Consider the following 25,474-nt stretch of genomic DNA (forward strand, 5'->3'; position numbering starts at 1 on the left):
GCCCCCTTCTCGCTCTGCCTTAACGTGGCCTTTTCCCTGTGTGGCCAAATGTCCCCTTCTTATAAGGATACCAGGCAGGCCTACCCCAAAGGCCTCACTTTAAGGTACTGCCTCTTTAAAGACCCTGAGCCCAGATGCGGTGACATTCTGAGTATTGGGGATTAGGGCTTGAGTTCAGGGGCCTGGGAGGGTTCGTGGTGCAGCCGGTGTTCAGGATGGCCGTGACTTTTCTCTCCTCTGCCTTTCCCCTTGCATTTGGGCAGGGCTCGGTGCAGTCCTTCACTCCCTCTCCAGTGGAGTATCACTCCCCGGGACTGATCTCCAACTCCCCCGTCCTGTCGGGCAGCTACAGCAGTGGCATCTCTTCTCTCAGCCGGTGTAGCACCTCGGAAACCTCAGGCTTCGAAAATCAGGTGAACGAACAGTCGGCGCCGGCGGCGGGGCCGGGCTACAGCGGGCCGGAGGAGCCGGTGCGCAAGGAGAGCAAAACGCCGCCGCCCTACAGCGTGTACGAGCGGACTCTGCGGCGGCCCGTCCCGCTACCTCACAGCCTCTCCATCCCGGTCACGGCCGAGCCGCCCGCGCTGCCCCCCAAGCCCCTGGCGGCGCGGCCCGGCCACCTGGAGAACGGGACCCGGAGGACTGAGCCCGGCCCGCGGCCCCGGCCCCTGCCTCGCAAGGTCTCGCAGTTGTGAGTCCCTCTGCGAGTCCCCTGCCAGGAGGCCCGGCCGTTTTCAAGAGAATAGGCGGTAGGACCAGGAGATGTTTAGTGTAGGCACTTTAATAACTTACCCAGATTCGTCTTTCAGTGAATGGAATTAAAACCTGCTTATTAATATGTTGCACAATATTAAAAGTTACTGATCTAAAACGCCGGATGTTACATGGAGTATGGCTGACTTTCCTTAAAACGTTTCTCGTTTGGAAGTGGTAAATAGTGCTGAAGACTTCTTTTGTATCTTTTTATGTTCCCTTTTTTTTAATCTAGTTTAATCTTAAAACCAATACGAGATTGTCCAACAATAGGACGCGTGATGTTGTACACTTTTTACTGAATACTTGATACTCCGAGAAAGCTTATTAAGTCGATGCACATCCTAACACGACGGTCCTTACTTTAGAAGGCTTCTTCTGTATATAAGGGGAGGTTTCTCGCTCTTTCCATGAGAAGACTGATCCGTGCACTTCAACAGAATCACAAGTTAGCAGGCTCATTAGACAATACACTTAAGGGGTTGCAAGAAATAGGGCTGCAAGTTGTTTTGTTCTTGAAACAAAAGAGTTCTTTAAGGTTGCTTTTGACATTGACCACTGTCTGCTTTCTTCAAACTCTGCTTTGTGAATTGGTTGGTGAATCCTTTAGCACCCTGACATCATGGTATCTACTGTATTTCTTTTCAAGGTGCAATTTACTTTGAGAGTTCCAATCGGCTAGATTAAGCAAAAGACCCCAGGAGAGATGTTTACTTGAATCTTGCGCAAGCTTCCTTACTTGATCGTTTCCTCTGCAGCATATTTGTCACTGAAGAAGCGCAGATGTTCACGTGTTAAATGGGCACAAATTAATGTGTCCCATTAACAAGAATTCAGGAATCAATACAGGACAGTATTAAATCAATAGCGTAAATGAAGAAAAAAACCTTAGAGAAAATATATTAGCATGATTAAATGGCAAAAGGACTTTCAAAAGGCAAGGGCATTAACTTTTAATCCTGCACCAAATAGAAAATTCTTCACAACTCTCCAAGCTCCTACCGGAGCTTGTCTTCTTAGCTGATCCTGTCTTTGCTGATGGGTGAGATGGCTGTAGACCCCGCTGGCTTGAGGACCGACACACAGCATCGCAGATCTAGGTAGGGATGCTGATGCCCCAGTTGCAGACATGTGGAAAAAGCACCTTGTATTTAGTAATGTATTTTGTAGCCTTGTTTTTTTTCTTTTACTGACTGTTTATAACACTCAATAAATATGAACTGTATTTTAAATCACACTGTTAAATATTTTCCCTCTTTTGTTGGGAAGCTCATTTTAGTTTAACCCCATTTGTTTTTGTTGATAGCTTACCTGGAAGGCAGTGACCACTTTTTTATATTCTCTTAATGAAACCATTCAGCAGGTATACGCTGTTGAGGCTGGTTATAGAGGTTTTCTATAATAAATGTTCAAGTATTTTTGTACATAACTGGTTAATTTTAATAAGAGATACCATTATGTGTAAAAAAAAAAAAAAGTAAAAATAAAAGCAAACAGTTGTGGATGCAGTATGATTGTTATAATTATGCCAAATACTTTATGTATGGAAAAAGAATATTTGTACATATGTGCTTTTAACAATAATTCTGCCATATTGACTTTACAATTTTGAATGTCAGAAAAATTAATATATGTTAAATATTTATGTTTAGTGAAAGTATTCATAATTGAGAAAAGGAACATCCGAATTTTAGCTTTGTATCTTGCAAGTTTTGCAGTTGGAAATTTCTGGAACTAGCTTTTGCCTTGATGATAACACTTTGTGTTTGTAATCACATCCTTAAATACACATACACACACACATAGGAAGCTCCATATTCCTGTTGCTTTAAAGAAGTAAAGCCTTCCATTTAAATAAGTTGACATGCATATAAGATAACAAAGCTTCTTTGATTTCCTTTTCCTTTGTAATTTAATAGATTGTTGACTAGTGCTTGGGCACAGTATAAATCAGTGTTATTTGCTCTTGAAGCCCTTTTTTAAAAAGTTTTTCTGGCAATGAACAGTTCAATTTATCATGTGCGTGTATTTCTGAAGCAGCTATATAGCAGAACATTTCAAAAGATTCTGTTAGCTCAGATGTTCATGTTGGTTGCTGCTGAATGGTAAATATTTAATAAAATTACCTGATTAATCTTAATATAACTGTCTTTATTACTGTCATCAGTGTATCTTTACCTGAAATAGAAGCTTTGTAAATCTCGTCATATCGTGAAATTTTTGGACTTCTTTGTTGATAGATCCTATTTTGTTGTTAGTGTGCCTTGCTTGATGCACTTCTCCCTACAAAGCATATTTATATGTTAGAGAAAAAAAGATAAAAGATAATGGTATTGGTTACTACCAATAGAGAAATGAGATTTACCTGGGTGATAGACTGTTAATTGACTTATCCAGAGCCATTTTTAAAAATCAAACCAGAGGCACCTTAGTGGCTCATTTGGTTGAACATCCTTCTGACTCTTGGATTTCGGCTCAGGTCATGATCCCAGGGTCGTGGGAATGGGATTGAGCCCCGCATCAGGCTTTGCACTGAGTGTGGTGCCTACTTAAGATTCTCTCTCCCCCTGACCCTCTCCTCTCCCCTACTTGTGCACACATGTGCTCTTACTTTCTCTCTAAAAAAAAAAAAAGTCCAAGTTTGTCTGCATGGGAAAACTTGACATAAGACACGTAACTGCAAGACATACAAAGGAATAGCCACCTTTGCCAGCTGTGACAAACTCTATCCACAGGCCAGCTTTTCTCCCTGATTTTCATTAAAAAAAACGGGAAACATTTGACAAACACTGCAAAACCCATCAACTACAAGATTGCTGTTAATAAAAGCTGGCTTTAATTTTGTGAAATCTGTCTATGCTGTGTTAGGGTTACAACATTTATGTAGCTTAGTGCTAAGCAAGCTGTTGTCTAAAGCCTCTGTCCCATTAAATACCAAATACCATTTAAAGGCCATAGTCAATGTCCTGATTGTTTCTCAACATTAACTAAGTCATTTTAGAGCATTTTCGATCATTTTCATTACAACAGACCCCATAAGTATTTCGATTCCACAAGCATAATTACAATATGAATAGCTCTGCTTCCTACCCAAGTAGTCTTGTCTCTGGATTGTTATTGATTGTTCTACAAAACACAAGGAAGAGAATAACAAGTTGCACAGCTTTGCCTTTATTTGATCTTTACATATTAAAATGTGGCTGCACCAAAATGAACTCCTAGTTATTGATTGAAATAAGCCTTGCCCTCATTATATAAGAATACCATTTAAAACACACTTGAAAATTGGCTAAATACCAATTCCCTTACATGACTATTGTTATTTTTACACCTTCCTTTCATCTTTCTACATATATTTATTGCATAGTTTTTCTACACTGTTGAGTGTGGTTTCCTAAGTATCATCAACATAATCTGTTAATACAGGACAGACTCAGTGCCGCTAGGGAGAGCACTGCCTCATTACAGCTTTGGTTCTGTCTCAGGGAGGGAAGGGCAGGATCAGTTTTACTGAAATTTTGGAGTTTTGTTTAAGGTGGGACTTTCAACGAGCAGGCATTGTTTAAGACTGGATACATATCATGATATAATTGCTCAGGGTGTTGTTTTTTTTTTTTTTAATGTTTATTTTTGAGAGAGAGAATCCTGAGCAGTCTCTATACTGTCGGCACAGAGCCCAACTTGGAGCTTGATCCCACAAACTATGAGATCGTGACCTGGGCTGAAATCAAGAGTCACTTAACTGACTGAGCCACCCAGGCACCCGTGTTCAGGTGTGAAGGATATAATGAGGCAAGAATTTTGGGTTGAGGGGCTCAAAAAGCCTTAGGATATGAACTATCAGTTGATGATTTCTATTGATGAATTAATAGGATCCGTTGAAAAGTTCCTGTTATGAATAAATTTATGTGCCTCGCCAAGAGGTTCTTGGTAAACTTATGCTAATGAACATTGGAATATGGAGTCATATTCATGTAGACAAAATCTTTATGAGGTAGACAGTTTTAGTTCTCAACATCAATGTTTTACACAGTTACAATCATACTATACCTGGATAAATTATCCTTATTTTATGTTTATTTGCATATAACATGCATGTAAAAGCAAAATATATATTCCATAATTTAGCCATTCTCCTATTAATTGATATTATATTGTTTCCAACCTGTTCCTCCTACAAATAACACCATCGTGACTATTCTTACATAGAGCTTTTTCCATGTGTTGGATTATGTCCTTACAATGTATTCCTACACTGAAATTGCAAAGGCAGAGGAATGATGATTTCTATAGTTCTTTTGCATATTGGCAAATTTATTCCCAAAACTGTCGTACCAATTTTAATGCCACCAGCAATATCTTTCCGAGATTGGATATCGATGCAGTGTTTTGTGCTAGGTGGGAAGAAAATATTGCTGCCTTACCGAAAATTTGAAAAAAATGTTAGTAAGTCTTTTACAGCATCTGTGCTAAGGAAATTGATATCCTTACAAAGGAAATGAAAAAGAGAGATGAGAAAACAGGAAAATAACAAGCTAATGGTAATACTCATCTGGCACCTACTGAAAATACTTCATCCTACAGAAGAGATTGCTAGGAAGATCATCTGTATGGAATACTAGAAAAGCCTTAGCATTTTGAACACAAGTTTATCCAGAGTTTACCCCTGTCATTCACAATCAGTGAAAGAATCAAAAACCTAGAAGTAAGGACAGTGACCTGAATAACCATAATAAATGCTACAGTCTGCTGAATAAACTGTCTTGTCCACAAGAAGATTAAGCTGATTAAGTCTGGGGTGTTTGAACTTACTGAAGAATAAGTTCTTAGTTTTAAGAGTGTTGAAGGATGGAGGAGACGGATTTCTAGAATGCTATGCAGTGAGAAAAATGAAGTTAATGCCAGAGAGAACAAATTTTATAAAAGCAAATGTAATCATAGTGCACTATGTGGGTCTGCTACATATAATATTTGCATAGCCATGGAGAGGTAAAACTCATGTATTGATCTCATCCAAAATTATAATATAATTAGATTGGAAGGATGAGGGTAAGAAGTTGTCTGTGTGGAGAATAAAATAAAGGGATGTCTATAAAGGGACATCGCTAGTGAAGGGGAGGAAAAAATTTTCCTTACTCCAAGGTTCTTCTAGCTGGGCTAAGAATTAAATCTACATGAGACATATTAAGGAGAAACAAACTTACTTTCCCTATGATCCAAAAGTTTACTCCCCAAAATAGTATAAGAGAGCAAAAATTGTCATTGTCCAGGTGGTAGGAATATATGGCATCTCGCTCCCACAAATGTGAGATACCTCCAGGCACAGACTCGCTAATCTGTGATACCAGGCAGGCACTGCTGGAATGGGACTTTCCAGCACTAACGAGCAATGAAGGTTGAGATGACAAATGTCCTTTGTGGGCTGGGGGATCTCTCATAACAAATTCCTAAGAGCTGGCACAGCTGGACAAAGAGAGTCCTGCTTATAACTGCATGTCTCAGATCCCCATTCTATTTGGTCACCAAAGCACATCCAGTTAAGTGCACCCTCCAGATAGTGGAGAACACAGAGAATATTCTCACTGGTCACAAACCAAGCCCTTAGACACTGAAGATGAAAGGAAAACCTCATCCGGTTTCTCTCACATGCACTTTAACAGCTTTAGCTCAGCCTTGAGTCTCCTAATACACAGGAGGAATGTGCCATAGGGCTGAAGATTGCATGCTGTGCAGTGCATTTCATTGCACAGAACTTTTTTTTGAGGTTGCCAGGTGACCTAGTGTCAATCTAACCCATTCCGTGACAAACATCCTACCACAGGAAACTGGGTTAGGTGGCGAATGCTCTAAAAGCTTTTAAGCGCTTGATTCGCGCCCACCACCCTTGCAGCTTTGGCTTCCAAGATGTCCCATAGCAACAGTTTTTACCTCATGTGCACTTTAACCCACAACAAAGTTTGTCTAAATAGACACTGGTTTGATGAGAACCACTGAATTCGCCCATGAGAGTAGTCTGAACAGTAGGCTTAGAGGGTCCATTCCTGTGTTCTCCCTGTGGGGTGTGTGTGTGTGTGTGTGTGTGCGCACGCTTAATGACAAATGGCATAAAAGGCAAAGAAAAACAAAGACCATCTCTGGGAGGAAATGGATCAGTAACCCAAGAGTACTCTACCAAATTTTTATCAAGAGCCATTAAGCCCAAGGAACTAGTTCCAGTACTTTTATCTGCTGAGTTTAGAATACAACTTTCACCCCTCTTTTTCCATTGGACCCCACAGACAGAGATTTCAGAAGGCCAACATAAGAAGTCTTACCTTCTGTCGATTTTGTATCCTATGTCCCAAGATCTCAAAGCTGCAGAATCTTCAGAGCAAATGTCCAGTGGAAGTTTATCCTGCTGACAGCTTCAAGTGAAGGAAAGGAAGAAATTTTCCTTGGTCCAGGGTTCTTCTAACTGTGCTTAGGATTAAATTCATGTGAGACAGATTAACAGGAGAAAATAAACCAAGGTTTAATAACATGAGCACAGAGGACCAATTATGAAATTGAGACCTAAAGAAATGACCAGTGGCAGGCAGTTTTTATACTTTCTAGACAGACAATCTGTGAGGAATTGACAGAACAAAGAAAACTTACCTTTGGGAGTTTCAACTGGTAAATAATTCTAAACGGAATTTGGGTTGGGGTAGTAAATTAGTAAAAAGTAATAAGCTTTGTCTATACAGCTTTCTTGGCTCTGTTCCTGTCTTTAGTGATAAGGATGTCTCTACCTCCTGGTACAGGAAGGGTACCTTTTTTATGGGAGATTTGCCACTTTCAGGGAAACAGAGGACAGTCTGAGTGTCCTTAGGCTGTCTCTGAAATAAGTTTTATTTAAAATAATCCGTATACCTGGGGCACCCGGGTGGCTCAGTCGGTTGAACATCTGACTTCAGCCAGGTCATGATCTCATGGTTCATGAGTTCGAGCCCTGCGTCCAACTCTGTGCTGACAGCTCAGAGCCTAGAGCCTGCTTTGGATTCTGTGTCTCCCTCTCTCTCTGCCCTTCTCCGCTCATGCTCTGTCTCTGTCTCTGTCTCTCTCTCTCTCTCTCAAAAGTAAATAAATGTTAAAAAATTAAAAAATAACTTTTTATAATTGAAATAATTGTTGGGGCTCCTAGGTGGCTTAGTCAGTTGAGTGTCTGACTCTTGATTTTAGCTCAGGTCATGATTCCACGGTTCCTGAGATCCAGCCCTACACTGTCAGCACAGATCCTGCTTGGGATTCTCTCTCCCTGCCTTTCTCTGCCCCTTTCCTGCTTGTGTGTCCATGCTCTCTCTCTCTCAAAATAAACAAACCTAGTAAAACAAACAAATAAATAAAATTGAAATAATGGTCTCTGGGAAGTGAAAATGGAACAGAAATATTGTAGGGGACTCCTGTTTTTCACGGCAGCTTTGTAGAACCGTATGCATATATGACTGTACTACATTTTAAGAGACTGAAAAATATGAATTCTGAAACATTCAAATACCACCACACTGGTTTCACCTTCCCTAGCTTATGTTTTCCCCACCTTTCTATGACATTACTGATTACAATCCAGAGCTATTTGAGAAGCCCTATGGAGTTTGCAACCAGGCTTCTACTTAAAGGAATGTGGGCAGCAGGCAGCAGGAGTGAAGGGGAGGAGTTCTGGACCCTATGAAGCTCCTGCTGGAGCCGAAGTGATTGGCAGGAAGCAAGTACATTTTAATCACATTGGATAAGTCGTTTGCATTAGGTTAAAGGGCAGGCCCCTCCTTGTTCTTAGCAGCAACACTAAGCAGCCAAGAGCAACAATTTTTAGACCAATTCTAAAAGGATCCTGCTAGTTTTACCAGTTTACAAATTCCTTCTTTGTCAGTAATGTCAGTTTTCTTATTCACATAAAGCACACATAGGTCTGGCTGTAACTTACTTGGGAACAACAGTCAATAGTCCCAGGTTAATTCCCTCCACGAGGGGGAAACCCAGTAAATACATAGTGAGGTTAAGTGGGCCTCAGGCCTATAATGAAGAAGTTCGGTGGAGGGTCTCCTGTCATACCCCCTGTCCCTCCCCTCATGATAGCTCAACCTCTCGCCCAGTCACCCACAACCTACCCAAAGTTATTCCCAACCCCGAGGAAAAGATGTTCTCATCAGGATCAAGCTCTCCACCCAGGAGCTGATACCAGCTTACCTCCCTCCTCTGAACCCTTCCACACCAGCGAGGAAGTGAGGGAGAATCTGGTGGTGACCTTTGACCCCATTTTCCACAGGGATCTGATGCCTGTCCCTGAGAACAAGAACAAATACAACTGAATACCTAACTCAGACAGCAGGCTGACTTTTCTTTTCTGTCTTTCTCACCTTTTTATTCCTTTTGGTAAGGCAACTTTCTAAGCCCAAGAATCTACAAAAAGTTGGCCAACTTCACAGTATTAAATTTCAAAACTTATGTAAACCAGAGCGAGATATAGCCAAGATAAAAAAAACAGACAAAAAGAAAAAAAAAAAAAAAACATTTGTACTAAGTCGGTAATATCTTTGTAAAGAATTCATACACATTGATTTTAAAAATTAATAATGGGGCGCCTGGGTGGCTCAGTCGGTTAAGTGTCCAATTTCACCTCAGGTCATGATCTCACAGTGTGTGGGTTCAAGCCCCATGTCAGGCTCTGTACTGACAGCTCAAGGCCTGGAGCCTCCTTCAGACTCTGTGTCTCCCTCTCTCTCTGCCCCTCCTCTGCTAGTGCTCTGTCTCTCTCTGTCTCTTAAAAATAAATACAAATGTTTACAAAAATTTTTAAAAATAAAAAATAGGGGTACCTGGGTGGCTCAGTCAGTTGAGCGTCCGACTTCGGCTCAGGTCATGATCTCGTGGTTTGTGAGTTCGAGCCCCACGTCAGGCTCTGTGCTGACAGCTCAGAGCCTGGAGCCTGCTTTAGATTCTGTGTCTCCCTCTCTCTCTGCCCCTCCCCTGCTCATGCTCTGTCTCTCTCTGTCTCAAAAATAAATAAAATGTTTACAAAAATTTTTTAAAATAAAAAATAATGAAGACACTATTAAGCGGTGTATGTATCAGAAAAAAAAGGAGAAACTATGTTAACAGGCAAGTAAATAGGTAATTTACAAAAGATGAGCCATAAACAAACAAACATGGGAAATTAACAAAACTACTAATCGAAGAAAAATAAATGACAACAACAATAAAGTAACATTTATTGCTTATGAAATTAGCTACATGTATAAAATGACAGCACTGATTTCTGGAAAGAATATGGTAAAAGTTGTATCCATTGATACAACTGATGGCACTAAGGATAACCTTTTCAAATTTTTTTTAATGTTTCATTTATTTTTGATACAGAAAGAGAACATGAGCCAGGGTGGGGCAGAGCGAGAGAGGGACACAGAATTCAAAGCAAGCTCCAGGTTCTGAGCTGCCAGCATAGAGCCCGACGCAGGGCTTGAACTCACAAGCCGCAAGATCATAACTTAAGCTGAAATCAGACACTCAACTCACTGAGCCACCCAGGCACCCTCTGCCCCAGGATAACCTCTTCAAATACAATTTGGTAATATGGATCAAGAGTCTAAAAAATGGTCACGTCCTTTGAACCATAACTTCATTACTAGAAATCTATGATAAAAAAAAAATTCCAAATGGGCCATACATACATGGAGAAACAAGAGGCAAAAATATCAAGTCATAGAGATATTAGTATAGAGCTAGTCACATAAAATGAACACATCCAATCAGTGGAATGGTACACACTAATTTTTAAAATGTTTTTGAAAACAAGTAACAAAGGGGAAACCCTAATAGTGTACAAAATGAAAAATAGTGTGCATATACTTTCAACCTTTGATTACAGGAATTTCTTCTTTTTTAATGTTTAAAAATTGATATGTAGTTGACAGTTTTACATTAGTTTCAGGTGTACAACATAGTGATTCAATATCTCTATACATCATGCTATGCTCACCCTGTATACCAAAGGATAGCTACCATCTGTTTCCATACATCACTATTACAATACTGTTTACTATATTCCCTGTGCTGTACCTTTTATTCCCACAATTTATTCGTTCTATAACTGGATGCCTGTGTCTCCCTCTCCCCTTCACTCCTTTTTGCCCATCCCCCCCCCCCACCTCTCCTCTGGCAACCATCACTTTGTTCTATATATTTATGGGTCTCCTTTTTTTTGTTTTTTTTGTTTTTTTTTTGTTTTTTTACTTTTTAGCTTCCACAAATAAGTGAAATCAGATGGTATTTGTCTCTGTCTGACTTATTTCACTTAGCATAATACCCTCTGGGTTCATCCATATTGTCACAAATGGCAAGATTTCATTCTTTTTTTATGGCCGAGTAATATTACATTGTGTATAGATAGCATATCTTCTTTACCCATTCATCTTTGAATGGACACTTAGGTTTCTTCCATATCTTGGCTATTGTAAAAAATGTTGCAACGAACATAGGGGTGGGTATATCTTTTCAAATTAGTATTTTTGTTTCCTTTTAGTAAATACCCAGTAGTAGAATTACCAGATTGTATGGCATTTCTATTTTTAATTTTTTTTGAGGAACCACTCTGCTGTTTTCCACAGTGGCTGTACCAATTTACGTTCCTACCAACAGAGCACTTTTTTTACGTGCATACTTTTAAGCAATTCACCAAACTGATAAAGGTTGTTAAGTAGTGAAATTATGGATAACAATTTGTCTTTATTTTTAATTTTCCAATTTTTTGAATTATTATTCATAATGTACAAGAAAAAAAAAGGAGAGATAAGAAGGCCAAGGGGAAACCAATTCACATTATTTTCTAGACATGGGGAAATCCTGGGCAAGGAGACACAGGAGAGCCTCAGACGTGGATCTGGTGAACTTTGCTAATCTTCTCACAAGTGAATAGGGTGGGCTGATCCTTCCACCCCAAGGAACAGACTACTTCCTCCCCTCAGTGGTTCTGAGGCCCCTGTGAATGAACTCCAGCTAGGACCTGTGGGGATGTAATGTAATGGAGTGGGGAAAAATAGAGCTAAGAGGTAAGAATAAGGGGTTGGCCCACAATGGAATCATAGGTCCACAACATCAAAGTAAAAGGATGGCAGGAGGAAGAACTGGAGAAAAAAAAGGCTGAGTGTAAGCAGGGGAGGCCAAGTGCTTGGGGAGAGGAGCAGGAGATCCAGAACAACAGACTAAAAACAGAAAGACAGTGCTTTGAGGTGTGTGCTTGGGAAGAGTAGAAAACGTGCAGGTGTAGAATAAGGTAATTTCCCAAATGCCAATATTGCTCCATTATAAAGATTTCACACATTTTTCATGAAAAGAGAAACAAGAACAATAGGATATTGTTATCTATGTTGGCTTAGGTTTCCAACTGTCCAAACTTGGGGAGAACTTTATTCTGTCTTCTTACAGGGTGTTGCAGTGTTCTCGGTTTTTGTGCAGTTAATGATAGTAGGTGAGAAAGTTATCCCCAGTCTCCTTGCTCTGGATGATGCTTGGTGTGGGTGGGGGACTAGGGCCCAGGGCCATCCAGTACTCTTGAGGAAGTAAATGGGACAATTACAGAAACTACTTCTAATACTCTTCCATGCACTAGTCAAACCATTCCACAGGAATGAGTGGATTAGTTATCAGCTTGGCCTCAATATTTAGTAGGATGTTGTTTCTTAGTAGTAATATTTTGTAGTTTAGTTTCAACCTGTTGTACTCTTTCCTCTTAGCTGTGATTTTACAAAAGTTTTAGTCTAAAGGCCTGAGGTTCATTTTGAACCATGAGCCTTGAGTGTTTGATTACTGTAGAATTCAACTCAGATATACTAGAGCAAGCTGATGAGTAGGTAATGACTCCAGAAACTCTTTTTCTTTTCTCCCATATTCCTATTACCGGCTTTTAAAGAACATTCCTACATTCTTGAAGCTGGTAGAAGGCTATATGTTATTCAGCTCTGAGTTGTCAGCACAGAGCCCAACATGGGGCTTGAACTCACAAACTGCAAGATCATGACCTGAGCCAAAGTCAGACACTTAACCGACTGAGCCACCCCAGTGCCCCTAAAAAATGTTTATTTAGGACCTACTACAAATGTATAGGCCTACAAAGAAATACAATCATCTCCCTTTGCTAGGAATTTATTGTTAACTGAGAAAAATGAAGATATGTATTTTGACTAGTGAATAGCATCATAAGAAATGTCATTATAGACATGAATAAATGATTACTCACCAAATTAGTGGCACAGCCCATAAATGCAGACTTCATATACTATATATCCCATTCAACAAATAGGTTCAAACACCATGCTTCTCTTGCTGTTAGGCTGATTTTCTTGAAAACACTGGAACTAAGTTTGTCTGAGGCTGATGATCCTGAAGCCCTGTTTTGGGGTTCCTTATTTTTAGAAAAGGACACTTAGGTAAATGTCATGAATCTATGACACACTTGACTATGACATAAGGGGGTAATACTCCAAGTGTGGTCTTGGGACATAGAAACTAACAAGACAATGTTTCCACCTTGGAGGAGGTTCTGGACTAATGGAAAGGAAGAGAAATAGACCAGCATTTAAATACAGGGTGATTCTGCTATTGGGCAAACTATCTACCAACACTCCTCTTGACCCAAAAATTGCACTTCTAAAAACCTATTCCAAAAAAATATCCCTAACAGAAATATGCACAATTATTTATGCATAATCATTTCAATACTGATTATAATAATGAAAAATTTTAGATGTTCTGACTGGTTAACAGTAGGGAATAGAATAAAATTTCCATACATTGTAACTCTCAATAGGTTTTAAAAGGTTTGATGTATAGGTCTATATATTGACATGGAAAGATATTTACCACACTGCTAACTAAAATTTTTTTATGATATAAAATAGCATGTATAGTATAAACTCATTATCAAATAATTATATGCCCATATATATATACATATATACGTATATATGTATATATGTGTATATATATATATATATGTAAAGACATTCTAGAATATAAGCCAAAAGTTTAGTTTTTATTAGATCCAAGGGATTATACATTTAGGTTGTTTTTTTTTTTCTCTTTTTGCTTATATGTATTTTTAATTTTTCTATGATTTCTTTATTTTTGTAAATAAATAAATAACTAGCCAAACAGATGGATAACTAATAAGGCATGATAAGAACTATTACAGAATCATGAAGAGAATATGATGGTAGTGCTAAGGCATTTAACGTAGGCTGGGGGGTAATGGGGTGAAATGGGTAGATAAGGCATCAGAGAGGTGGTAACCCTTGATCAAAGACTTGAGAACAACCAAGAATGAATGACAGGGAAAAGACATTCCAGGCAGAGAGACCTGTACAAACAGAGACCCAGGAGTCAGTAGTGTTTAGGGGCTGGTAAGTTGGCTCTGACTGCAGGAGCATTAGGGGGCAGACAGAGACATGTTGGTAAAGAGGTGGGCAGGTAATGAAGGGCACATTTTGCCATGCCAGGGAGTTCAGACTTTTCCTAGTGGTAATAAGAAGCCTCTAAAGGATTTTTAAATAGGGGGAAGTCTAGCTCAAACTTACATTTTGGAAAGATTGCTGTAAAATTGCTCACAGTGTTTTGTAAGGGGGACGGACTATAAGAAACAGCCAGGGGCTCCTATGGGTTTGCACTAAGTACAATCTGACTAAAGGCAGACATGTAGAGAAACAGGAAAGACAAATATAAGACATCTATTTGCAGTGGAAAGAATAGAATGCATCTGGGAGAGAAGTAGTTGGCCTATGGAGTGGGAGAAGATGTTCCTTACAATGGGAATGGTATCCAGAGGACATAAAAGGGATTTTTCTTGAATAGGAGGAAGGCTCCGGGCTCCTGGTGCTGAATACAAACCAGCATTTTGAGGGATATGGTGGGACTTTAAAGAGTTCACTCCTAGTGGCCATGTTTCATCCCTGTAGTGGGAGAATTATTTGCTGAGAATAAGGACAGTGAGCTGGTAAATTAGGCCTGAGGAAAGCTGTGAAGTTTGGGCCAAATTTGTTAGAGTTGGTGATGTCTAAACATATTTAAGTATTAGTGGGCAGTGTGGGGGGCCAGTTATGATGTGATTGGAGATCACAAATTTGTGATGACATCAGTTGGTGCAGTTTTATGATTTTCTCCAAGAGCAGCCAGGATGGTAGGTGAAAGTTGCCCTCATCCTGGTTCATTAAACTTGAGGGCTAGCAGGGCATGAAGGACCAGGTGGCAAAGACACATGTAAAGTAACAGGCCTTTGGGCTAGGTCAGGCAGGGAGGGAAGTCAAAACTTGTGGGTTTCTGATAGACTTGGAAGGTGACTGGAGGTATGGACAAAGCCAAAGAGGGGATGTGGAGAAAGTGAGAGGTGGAAGGAGAGGAAGGTGGGCCAAGAATTTGGTACTGATGATTATCAGATTGAGCAGTTTAGAGGGTGCAGGGGAAGTGGGGGGGTGGTTCATGTCGAGGGGACGTGAAAGTCATAAATCAAAACACAGGACTGTATATAACCATATGTTCGCTGTAATACAGTTAACTGCATTGGCGCTTGATACAATCTTCTTTGCAACACACACACACACACACACACACACTTTATTATTTTAGCTGTTACATTATTTGTAGACTAACATATATGTAATTATTATGGCTCACTCACTGACCCACACTGTAAAGATGGCAATTTGTCATTATTTTGTACCTTTTCTCATGCTTGTCTTCATGCTCCAGCACTGTTTCACTGACCAGTCATCACCTCAAATATGACCCCCCCACACACAAAATGTTGGCATCCCATTAAAAACAGCAATGAGAAGATGAAAATGTTTGTTGCCTTAAAAAAAAAAAAAGAGTCCAAAGAGGCTTACTTCCATGGCCTTGGGAACCCCATCAAATGTAATGATCCAAGGAACAGCTGGTGAAACAGACATGTGGATTAAAAACAGGTTATGGTGCTGGTCAGGTGTGAATGGATCCTGAGTAGCAGAGGTGGTCACCAAAGCGCTGAAAGGTTGGATTTTACATTAAGCCCTTTTCATAGTTTCTACCATGAGCAGTGCCCAGGTCATTTGTGTCACATTTGGAATTACTAGCATAAACGCCAAGATAACGTTTTTTTTTTCATGTAACCACTGGCTATAAATTGTAGTGTTAATTAGACAAGACAGCACTGGAAAGAATTAAAGGCTCCTATTTTCCTTATCAATTACAACCAGGCCAATCTCCCTGAAGCTGTTCAGAAGACAGACTATGAAAAAGAAGCACTATTGTTATTCTGACCTATGGGTTTCCCTGGCCTCAGGGACTCATTATCCATTCATCCAACCATTATTATGCGCCTATTATATGTTCATAAATACCCTTTCAGAGTTCCTTTTTTAAATTTTAGAAGGAGAACTCACTAACCCTCAGGGCTTCAATGGTGTTGTACAAAGGACAAATCTTAAACCCCAAGTAACTGGAATTGTTATAAAGTTATTATAAAGTTACCAAAGGGTTTACGGCTGAGATGTGACAGCTTTCTGGTAAGGAGGTCAGGCAAGTGGGGCTGGCATGGCGCTAGGCCCACCTACCACCTACCAGGTCAGACCTGCTGCTGGGGCTGCTGGTCAACAGTGGAGGCTAACAGCTGAGCACAATCTGGACAAAGAAAAGCACATGGCCCAAATCTTATAGGCATCCCCAGTCATGGCTTAGGCATGACACATCCATGCAGCAAGCTCAGGGTGAACAGACAAGGGATCCCCACAGGAGAGCATGGGAACTCTAAGGGGAGACCAGGGGGCATTAGATGCTCAGGCACCTTGCAGGCAATTGCATTGGTGTCTATGAAATCTTCTCAAGGAGAGCCGAATGCCAGTCTCTAGACTAAGGTCCAAGGCAGCAGGATCCCACCCACGAGTCAGGGTAGGGAGCAGAGAGAAGCTTAATTCTGTCAACTGACATTTACATGGAGGACTTGGGCTTAAACAAAGACCCAGGAGTCCTTTAATACAATAGAATAGGTAGGAGGAGAAGTGATCTGTATCAGAGAGCAATTCAGAAGTCCATAGCCATCCCTGGGATACCACATTTCAGATAAAAGATGAGCTGGAATGTTGAGGACACAATTCCAGAGCCTCATGCTGAGTGTTGAGCAACCTCATACCAGGTCAGGTTAATTAGTAAAGTCTGATATCTGGAGGTGAGAGGTGGAGCAGGTGGTAATTTTAATAACTATTTTCTACTTCCAATATTATTAACTATACAACCGAAGAAGACAAAAGTTTTACCTAAGATGGGAGGCGGGGCATGGGAAATATGTTGTATTGGTGTCTTTATCAACAGGTAGGTGGAGAAGGCAAAAAGGAGAAATGTGGAGTTGGGTAGTTGGGGACAATGGTCAGCTGCCTGATGATACTAATAGGGACTTGGGTTCTTTCTAGATTTCTATTAGACCATCCTTAGTATATTTGGTTTCTTCTTCCTGAGTGTTGACTCATGAACACAAGATGACTGCTGTAGTTTCAGACATCACAAACACAGATTGTAAAAACAACAACAACAAAAAAAGGTACAAGGGGCACTAACATTTCTCATCTTTTATTACAAGAAAAAGCTTTCCTGATACTTCAGGATGTACTACAGACACCAGTACATCTCACTGGCCAGAGCTGAATCGCATAGCTCCCCCTAGCTAGAAGGTAAACATTTTTACCTGGGGTTGAACACATTGCTGCCTTGAATAAAACTGGATTTCTAACAGCAAGCAAAGAAGGGCAATGGTTGGTCGAGAGGCAGTGAAATGTCTGCTAGAGAGTCTAGAGTGCCGTATCAACTGTGTGACAGAGGATGATAGAACGAGCATATAAATTACAGGAGGCTTGAAGCACCGGAGTGGTAGGAGTGGACAAGAGTTGCCTGTGGGGGACAGGGTGGAGGGTGGGATTGGGGATAAATGTTTAAGGAAATACTGAGCATGAATTCTGTGGCAGGGCTTTGGAAGGAGGAAGCAGAATGAGCCAAAACAGGATACAGCAAAGTGTTGGGAATGGAGGAGAACTTTGGGGAGAAATAAGAGATGAAGTTGGAACCATTACAAAAGATGACCAATCAAGCAGGGCCATGGTTGCTCTTTGGGGGGAAAAAAACGTACAAGCCCATGCTAGAACAGCACAAACAATTTCAGGATATTTTCGCTATTAAAAACATTAGCCAAAAAGCAGTTAATTACCCTTGGTGGCTGCTAGAATATGAACTAACATAATTGAGTGCTTGCTGTAACACAGACACTTTTCATCCTTCTCATCTTTATGGAGAAACAAAAGCATGGAAAAGTTAAGTCACTCAAAGTCACAGAGCCAGTACATAGCAAAGCCTGAGTTACCAACTCAGAGTCCCCACACTCTTTCCTCTCATGTGTGATGTAACTGCCTTTTTTCTCTGTAAGGAGCAAACAGGAAGAGATTCCCTGTTAAATAGGACATCCTTCTTTGAATTGCATTGCAGCCAAGACTGAGGTAATTATGGGAAAACTGATAGATGTTCACACATCAGCAGTCCCCTGTTTTGGTGGACATTGCTTCACCCCTAGTATCCATTTTCTCATTCCTTTAGTACTAGAACTCATTTATTTTAGTTGTGCTCATAGCAAAGACATTTCCCAGCCTCCCTTTTAGCTAGGAGTGACCATACGACTAAAGTCAGGCCAATGGGATGGGATCCTAAGTGATGCATGCAAATTCTGGGGCAACTCTAACCTAAAGACAAGCTGCTTGCCCTGGGCCACAGCCTTTCCCCTTTACTGCCAGTTGCAAATAGGAAGCACTGTAGCAGGGGCCTTGGGTCTAGAAATGGAATCCACACATTTAGAACAAAGATTACTAGTCATGGATCAAAGCCATTTACCCATCCTAGAACAGGTGGATTATAATGTGGCAAGAAAAGTAAAACTTGTATCAAATTTCATCCATGGTACTTAAGCAACTTAAACTAACCAGCACATGTGGAATTTAAATTAGAGACTGATGCAAGTAAAATTCAACCATGTTTGCCAGGGGCTTCTTGTTGGATATTTGTACTGCAGTAAGCAGCCATAAGTGGAATGGAATAAATCAAAGCAGACACTTTGCATATTTTTACATATACAGGAAAGATTATTTTCAATGAGTCTTCTTTGTGCGTGTGTGGTGTGTGTGTGTGTGTGTGTGTGTGTGTGTGTGTGTGTGTATGTGTTGAGAATACTTTAACTCTAGGAATATATGATGCCTTAAAAATAGTTCTGAAGATTATACTTCCCAAAAAAAATCTAGGCTGATATAATTCATACCTCAAACCATCTAGACCAAACATACAGTTAAATGTGACAGCAAATCAGATATTTATATGTGAATTTGACTTGATATTGAATCTGTCACCTAGCCCAGAGGATTTTATCTAAAACATTCTTTTAAAGAAGACACAAAAATTTAACAAATAGTCTATGCAGCAGAGTTTTGTCTTTTGAGAAGAATAATAACCCAGAATCTAATCCCTATGCTCAGTGAGGGGAAACCTCCACTGTGGGCAGTATTGGTGGGAGGCAGTACTCAGTCTCCCACTGTAGAAGACAAGAGCACTGGAGTCTTTCTGTGTGCTCCCTGGCAGCCAGAGGTCTTTAGCTGTATACCTCACCTCAAGATCATGAGTCTTGTTCTAGTGATGAGAAGACAAAGGATCAATTGGAATTTATTCCAGAACTCCCCGCAAAGTGGTGCAATCTACCAATCATACACCAGCCCCCCTAACCGTTCTCTGTGCCTTCTCTAATTTCCAAATACTGATCAACAACTGTTCTAGGGCTTTAACCCCTTTTTGACTCCCTTGTCTTAACTAAACTCTGATACCTCTGAGGACCCCTCCCCTGCAAGCTGCAGCCCTCTCAACTGGATAATGTTTTCTGTCTTATACTCCATGCACCTGGAGTTGGCTTAGGTGTTCTCCTTAGTCCCTCACAATTTACTCCAGTAAGAGTCCAACCTCAACATTTTATAAACCTTCCTCCAAGGTCTCAAATGACTTCCTTCTTGCCAAACCTGTGGATATTTCTGTCTTCACTTTACTCAATCTCCTCCAGCACTCAAAACACAATTGACCATGACAGCAAAAGAACAAGCAACAGAATTAAAAACAGGTAAGTTGGCCTTCACCAAAATTGAACACTTCAGTGCTTCTAAGGGCACCACTGGGAGGATGGAAAGACACAGAATGAGAGAAAATACTTATAAATCATCTATGTGATGGGGCGCCTGGGTGGCTCAGTCAGTTGAGCGTCCGACTTCGGCTCAGGTCATGATCTTGTGGTTTGTGAGTTTGAGCCCCGCGTCGAGCTCTGTGCTGACAACTCAGAGCCTGGAGCCTGCTTCAGATTCTGTGTCTCCCTCTCTCTCTGCCCCTCCCCTGTTCACTCTCTGTCTCTCAAAAATAAATAAATGTTTAAAAAATTTTTTTTAAAAATCATCTATCTGGTAAGAGACTTAGGACAAATAAAAAACTCCTACAACTCAATAATAAAAGACCAGTGGCCCAATTAAAAAAAATGGCAAAGGATTTCAATAGACAGTTCTCCAAAGAAAATATAAAAATGGCCAATAAGCACATGAAAAGATACCGACATCATTAGTTTTCAGAGAAATGCAAATCAAAACCACAATGGGATACCACCTGACACCAACTAGAATAACCATAATCAAAAGAGATGGATAATACCCAATGTTGGGGAACATGTGGGGAAAATGAAACCCTTGCTCATTGCTGCTAGTGGGAATATAAAATAGTGAAGCCACCTTGAAAACAGTCTGACAGCTAATCAAACAGTTGAACACTGTTACGTTATGACCCATCAATTCCACTCCCAAGTATATATCCAAGAGAACTGAAAACATACATCCACACAAGACTCACACATCAATGTTTATAGCAGCATGATTCAGAATTTCCAAAAAACAAAGCAACCCAAATGTTCATCAACTAATTAGTAACAGAAACAAAACATGGTATATCTATGTGATCAAATATTATTTAGCAATAAATAGGAATAAAGTAATGATAATACTTTATGATAATACAAGATAAATGTTGAAAACATGATAATACTAATGATAATACAAGATGAAAGTTGAAAACATAAATCAAAGAAGCCAGTCACAAAGGACCACATATGATAGAGTTCCATTTATATGGAATATCCAGAATATGTAAATTCATAGAGATAAAGTGTAGATCAGTAGTTTCCAGAGGCTTGGAGAAGAGAAAATGAGGAGTGACTGATAGTGGACATGGGGTTTCCATTTTGGAAGGATAAAAATATTCTGGAATTACATAGTAGTAATGGGTGTTCAAGTCTCTGAATTGTATACTTTAAAAGGACAAAATTTATGATATATGAATTATATCTCACTCAAGCTATTTTTTTTAAAGCCACAGGTGACCACACTTGAAGCACTCTGGCACCCAGAATATAACATTCTCCCTGTTTGCTCTCACTCTGGCTGCTCTTTCTCAGTCTTCTTTGAAGACCCCACATCCCTTGCCAGGCCTTTAGAATGAGTTTCCAAGCTCATCCCAAGCCCTCCTCTCTTTCTTCCCACTCTCCCTAAATAACCTCACTTCCATTCCCACGGTTTTATGAAGCAGTTTTATACTAATCCCCACATTTCTTCTCTGAGTTCAAGATTGCTCTATCAAATACACTACTTGTTATCTCTGGTTGAATATTTATTAAATATCTCAGGTTTAGGTTGTCCAAAACCAAAGTCTTAAAGCACACTATTTGTACAAACTATATGTATGTATGTATACAAACTATACTAGGAGCAAAACTACAGGGGAATTTCTAGGAGTTAGAGTAGGTGATCACAGGGGAGGGAAAACAGGGGGATATAACAATTCCATAGGAATAAACAAGATGTGGACAGAAGGCATTCTAACGTCAATCTCTGCTCTTAAATTCCTTGACTGAATGCATGAGTGTTGGGTTGTATCTGATAGGACCATATGCATTGAGAGACCATAGGTAAACAACCCAGATAAGGTGTAGCCATCGGTATGCCATATCCCAAAATAAAGTCCATGATAAAGCCACCATCTCTCTTACCCCAAGGGAAGACCCAGAGAAATGTCAAGTTTTAAGGCAAAAATTCAGCCTGGACCAAGTCCAATATGTGTTTGCAAGCAAGCTCTTGTGATATAACTGTTCGTTGTAACTCTGGTGTCTGGGAGCAGACTCTGGCAAAGAGATTTGGGTGCAGGGTTTGTATTGGGGAACACAGGAATAACACTGTGATGAGGGAGGGGAGCAAGGCGAGGTAGAGGGAGAAGTGGAACTAAGATGCCCTGCCAAAGAGCCTCGGCTGGCCCCATAGGGAACTCTGAGGGAGCTCTTGTAATGGAAAGTGAAGCAATTCCTGGGCAGCAGGGAGAAGAGCACACCTGTGAGCCACTCTTACCCATACCCCACCCCCACCCCCGCTGCTGGAGAAATGAACACCTCAGTCCTGAACAGGACCAGAGTCAGGCATGGCAGTTCCCCTGCTCTATGTTCATTTGTACCGCTGTCATTATGACACCATGTCACCACAGCTATCACCAGCCATCACAGCCAAGCAAGTACTTCAAGCGTGAGAATTCTTTGATGTGAAGCTATTTATTAACTGCACAAAAGAGAAAGGGGCCTAATTACCCCCTTTGGTTTGGAAGAAGAATGGCATTGTTTCCATCCCCACCAACCGGCTTTGGAAAATTGTTTTCTGGTCATCAAGCTGTAAGTAGTTTGAGAGATACTCAATCACTAGTGATACTGATGGATGGACTGGAAGTTCTGTGCGGGGTGGACGGAAGAGCCTGTACCACACAGGGTTAATATTTCACGTGTGATGAGTCAAATGTTCCACCAAAGAAGAGAAACGACAACAGATGGTGAGGTCAGCTTGTTAGCTGTATTTATCTAATTAAAGGCTTTACACATATTGTCAGGTAAAAATCAGCTGTCAAAAAGTCCACCTGGTCATAATTGATCATCATTAATAAGTCTGTCCTAGCCCCTGCTGCCAAAATCTTAGTTATGATCACATAATCTCAATTAATTAAGAAAACAACTCAAATAACTGAGCTTGGCATTGCTTTCCCAAACTGGAATAAAATGATGACTGACAGCAAGGAGGGAAACAGACCATGTTTGTCACATGAATCTGTCTTCACTCTAAAGCCAGGTACCATTACAAATCAGGGAGCTAGTCGGCCTCCCCCCTTGGAATGAATCTGATTATGACATGTGCATGGTGAGTGCAGCAAAATATTGATAAAAACAAATGAGTCTGGGGTTCCTCATTGGCCTTTGAAACCAAATTTAGTTTGGGGCATTCTCTTGACCTTTAGTTGAGACATCTTCATCTAAAATATCAATTTACATATATCTGTTGAATGAAATTAGTCTTGACTTGCCAAAGCCAGTTCTCTTTTCCTTTACTTCACAGAGGTCAAGAAGACTGATGATGCATTTTCATTTGAAAAGAATTGCAGGAGACAATGGACTGTATTTCATTACTTTTTTAAAGTATCAAATAATTGGTGAAATCCAACCCTTTGCTATAGCTTCTCTACCCTCTTCCGTGACCCATACGTGCATTTCAAAGCACTTTACTAGTGCAATAGAGCAAAACCAGAACACATGTATCTGTTCATCCTGCCAATACTGTGGGCTATTTATTTTCTTATGTAGCACATCCTTTAGTGTTTTAAATACATCCTGATATGTTTTAAACATTCTATTAAAATGTGCAGTTTCTCAGGAGTATGCCAACAGAATTGTTCTTAAACGCTACTTAGGCAGTCGAGGCAAATGGGAGAGACATTAACGCAAACTAGCAAGGGAGCTGCACCTATCAATGGATATGTAGTCCACCAAAACGTCCAGGCATCAAGAAACTGAAAAGAAGAGAAAAGGGAGCTCATTAAGGATAATGTGGCTAGAAACATGATCCAGTTTCTAAGGTAGGCAAAACTCCCTTTGAAGTCAGAAAGAGTTTTACGTACCTAAGAAGCAAAGGATTTAGTCCCCAAGGAATATTATATGAAATAATGTTAGCTTAAATTAGCTCTCAGTAAGTAGAGAGTGGATATGCCTATAATTGGCTTTGTCCTATAAAATCACACCAACTTAGAGCTTACAACTCCATAGATTATATTTTCTCGTAAAGCAATTTTCTCAGCCCATCGGGGTATATTTTAACCCCATCGGGATAGCTTTGATATTCCCAATGAAAGTTTCACTAGAAGTGATGGATGATTTTAAGTAAAATATCAAGGTTTACCTAACACTTTCCAAAAAGGACTTCAAAGATGTAACATATTCAACAATTCTTCCTGCTGCTTTTATTTTTGTTATTTATTTTTTATTTTTATTTATTTTTAGAGAGAACGAGCAGAGGGGAGGGGCAGAGGGAGACGGGGAGAGAGAGAGAGACAGAGACAGAGAATGAGAATGAGAATCTTAAGCAGGCTCCATGCTCAGTGCAGATCCTTACATGGGGTACAATCCTACAACACCAGGATCATCACTTGAGCAGAAATCAAGAGTCAGATGCTCAACTGCCTGAACCACCTAGGCACCCCTGCTGCTTATAAATTATTATTTTGGTCTTTATGTGGGAGCAAATTTGAAATGTTCAAGCAGCCTAGCTGTCTTATTTGACCACAATCAATGTTATATCTTGAGAATTAAAATATTGAACTCTTGGCCTTTTTATTTTTCTTTGTAATTTTTAGTAGTGGGGTGTTTCAAAGGGAAATGCAATGATGATAATAGATGTCTGACATTACTGCATTTAGAAATCACTACTTTGACTTATTAATTGTGATCTTGGAAGTTTATGATATTACAAATTCCAACTTTGTAAAGACACAAATTTGGATTCTGTGAGCTTCAAGTCTCCCAGCTGGTATATGAACCTACAGTTCACTCCCATGCAGGGAGTGCATGGATAGTGCAGGATAGCTCAGGTCAACTTTTTTGCTTTCTGTATTTGTAATTAATGTATATCTAATACTTGCTTATCAATTCCTCTTTTCCAAGTACTGTGATAAAACTTTCTATCACTTGGTCATCTTAATAATGACTAGAGGTATCTTCTCTGTTCATTAAGTGCTCCTTTTCTCTGAGATTTACCTTCTATCTGTAGAGGAAAAACCTCTCATGTCTACCACCTGTGACTGACCAATGACTATTCAGAGCGGGGGTGGACAGTTGATGCAAACCAAACAATCAAGACTCTGCCAGCAATTATCAAAAGTCTCTAAGCCTTAATGTAGACCTGTAGGACAGCACTGCATGTGGAAAAGCTGAGAAAGCTCACCTACAGAGAAGTATGACGCTAATGGACTCAGTATAAAAAGACCATGTGGCCACCAAGACTGAGAGAGACAAAGACATAGAGAGAAACAGAGTGGCTGCTTGATGGCTTTCCTAGGATGAATTCCTTCAGACTTGACTACACTTCTTGCCCTTGGACATTATGAAATAGCTCTGTTGAAACTTAAGATAAATTGCAAATTTTTCTTGAGCTGGTTTGAGGTGGATTTCTATGATTCACAGACACAAGAGCCTGGTTCTCCAAGCAGGAGGTTACATGTCCCCAACTGCAGAGGCCAGAAAGCCAGAGTGGCAGCATACCATGTCAATGTT

General features: G+C 40.2%; 1 protein-coding gene across 4 annotated transcripts in view; it reads left to right on the plus strand.

Annotated features, from left to right (window-relative positions):
* DOCK4 (dedicator of cytokinesis 4) overlaps window positions 1-2,898 on the plus strand; it is a 435,260-nt gene extending 432,362 nt beyond the window's left edge. For all 4 annotated transcript variants that reach the window (XM_058724565.1, XM_058724568.1, XM_058724567.1 and 1 more), the window contains one exon: window positions 264-2,898. In XM_058724565.1, the coding sequence (XP_058580548.1) occupies window positions 264-695 (432 nt within the window). In that variant the 3' untranslated portion in view covers window positions 696-2,898. The remainder of the gene's footprint in view (window positions 1-263) is intronic.
* The last annotated feature ends 22,576 nt before the right edge of the window (window positions 2,899-25,474 follow it).

This window comes from Neofelis nebulosa, chromosome 4, assembly GCF_028018385.1.
Source record: "Neofelis nebulosa isolate mNeoNeb1 chromosome 4, mNeoNeb1.pri, whole genome shotgun sequence".
Lineage (NCBI taxonomy): Eukaryota > Metazoa > Chordata > Mammalia > Carnivora > Felidae > Neofelis > Neofelis nebulosa.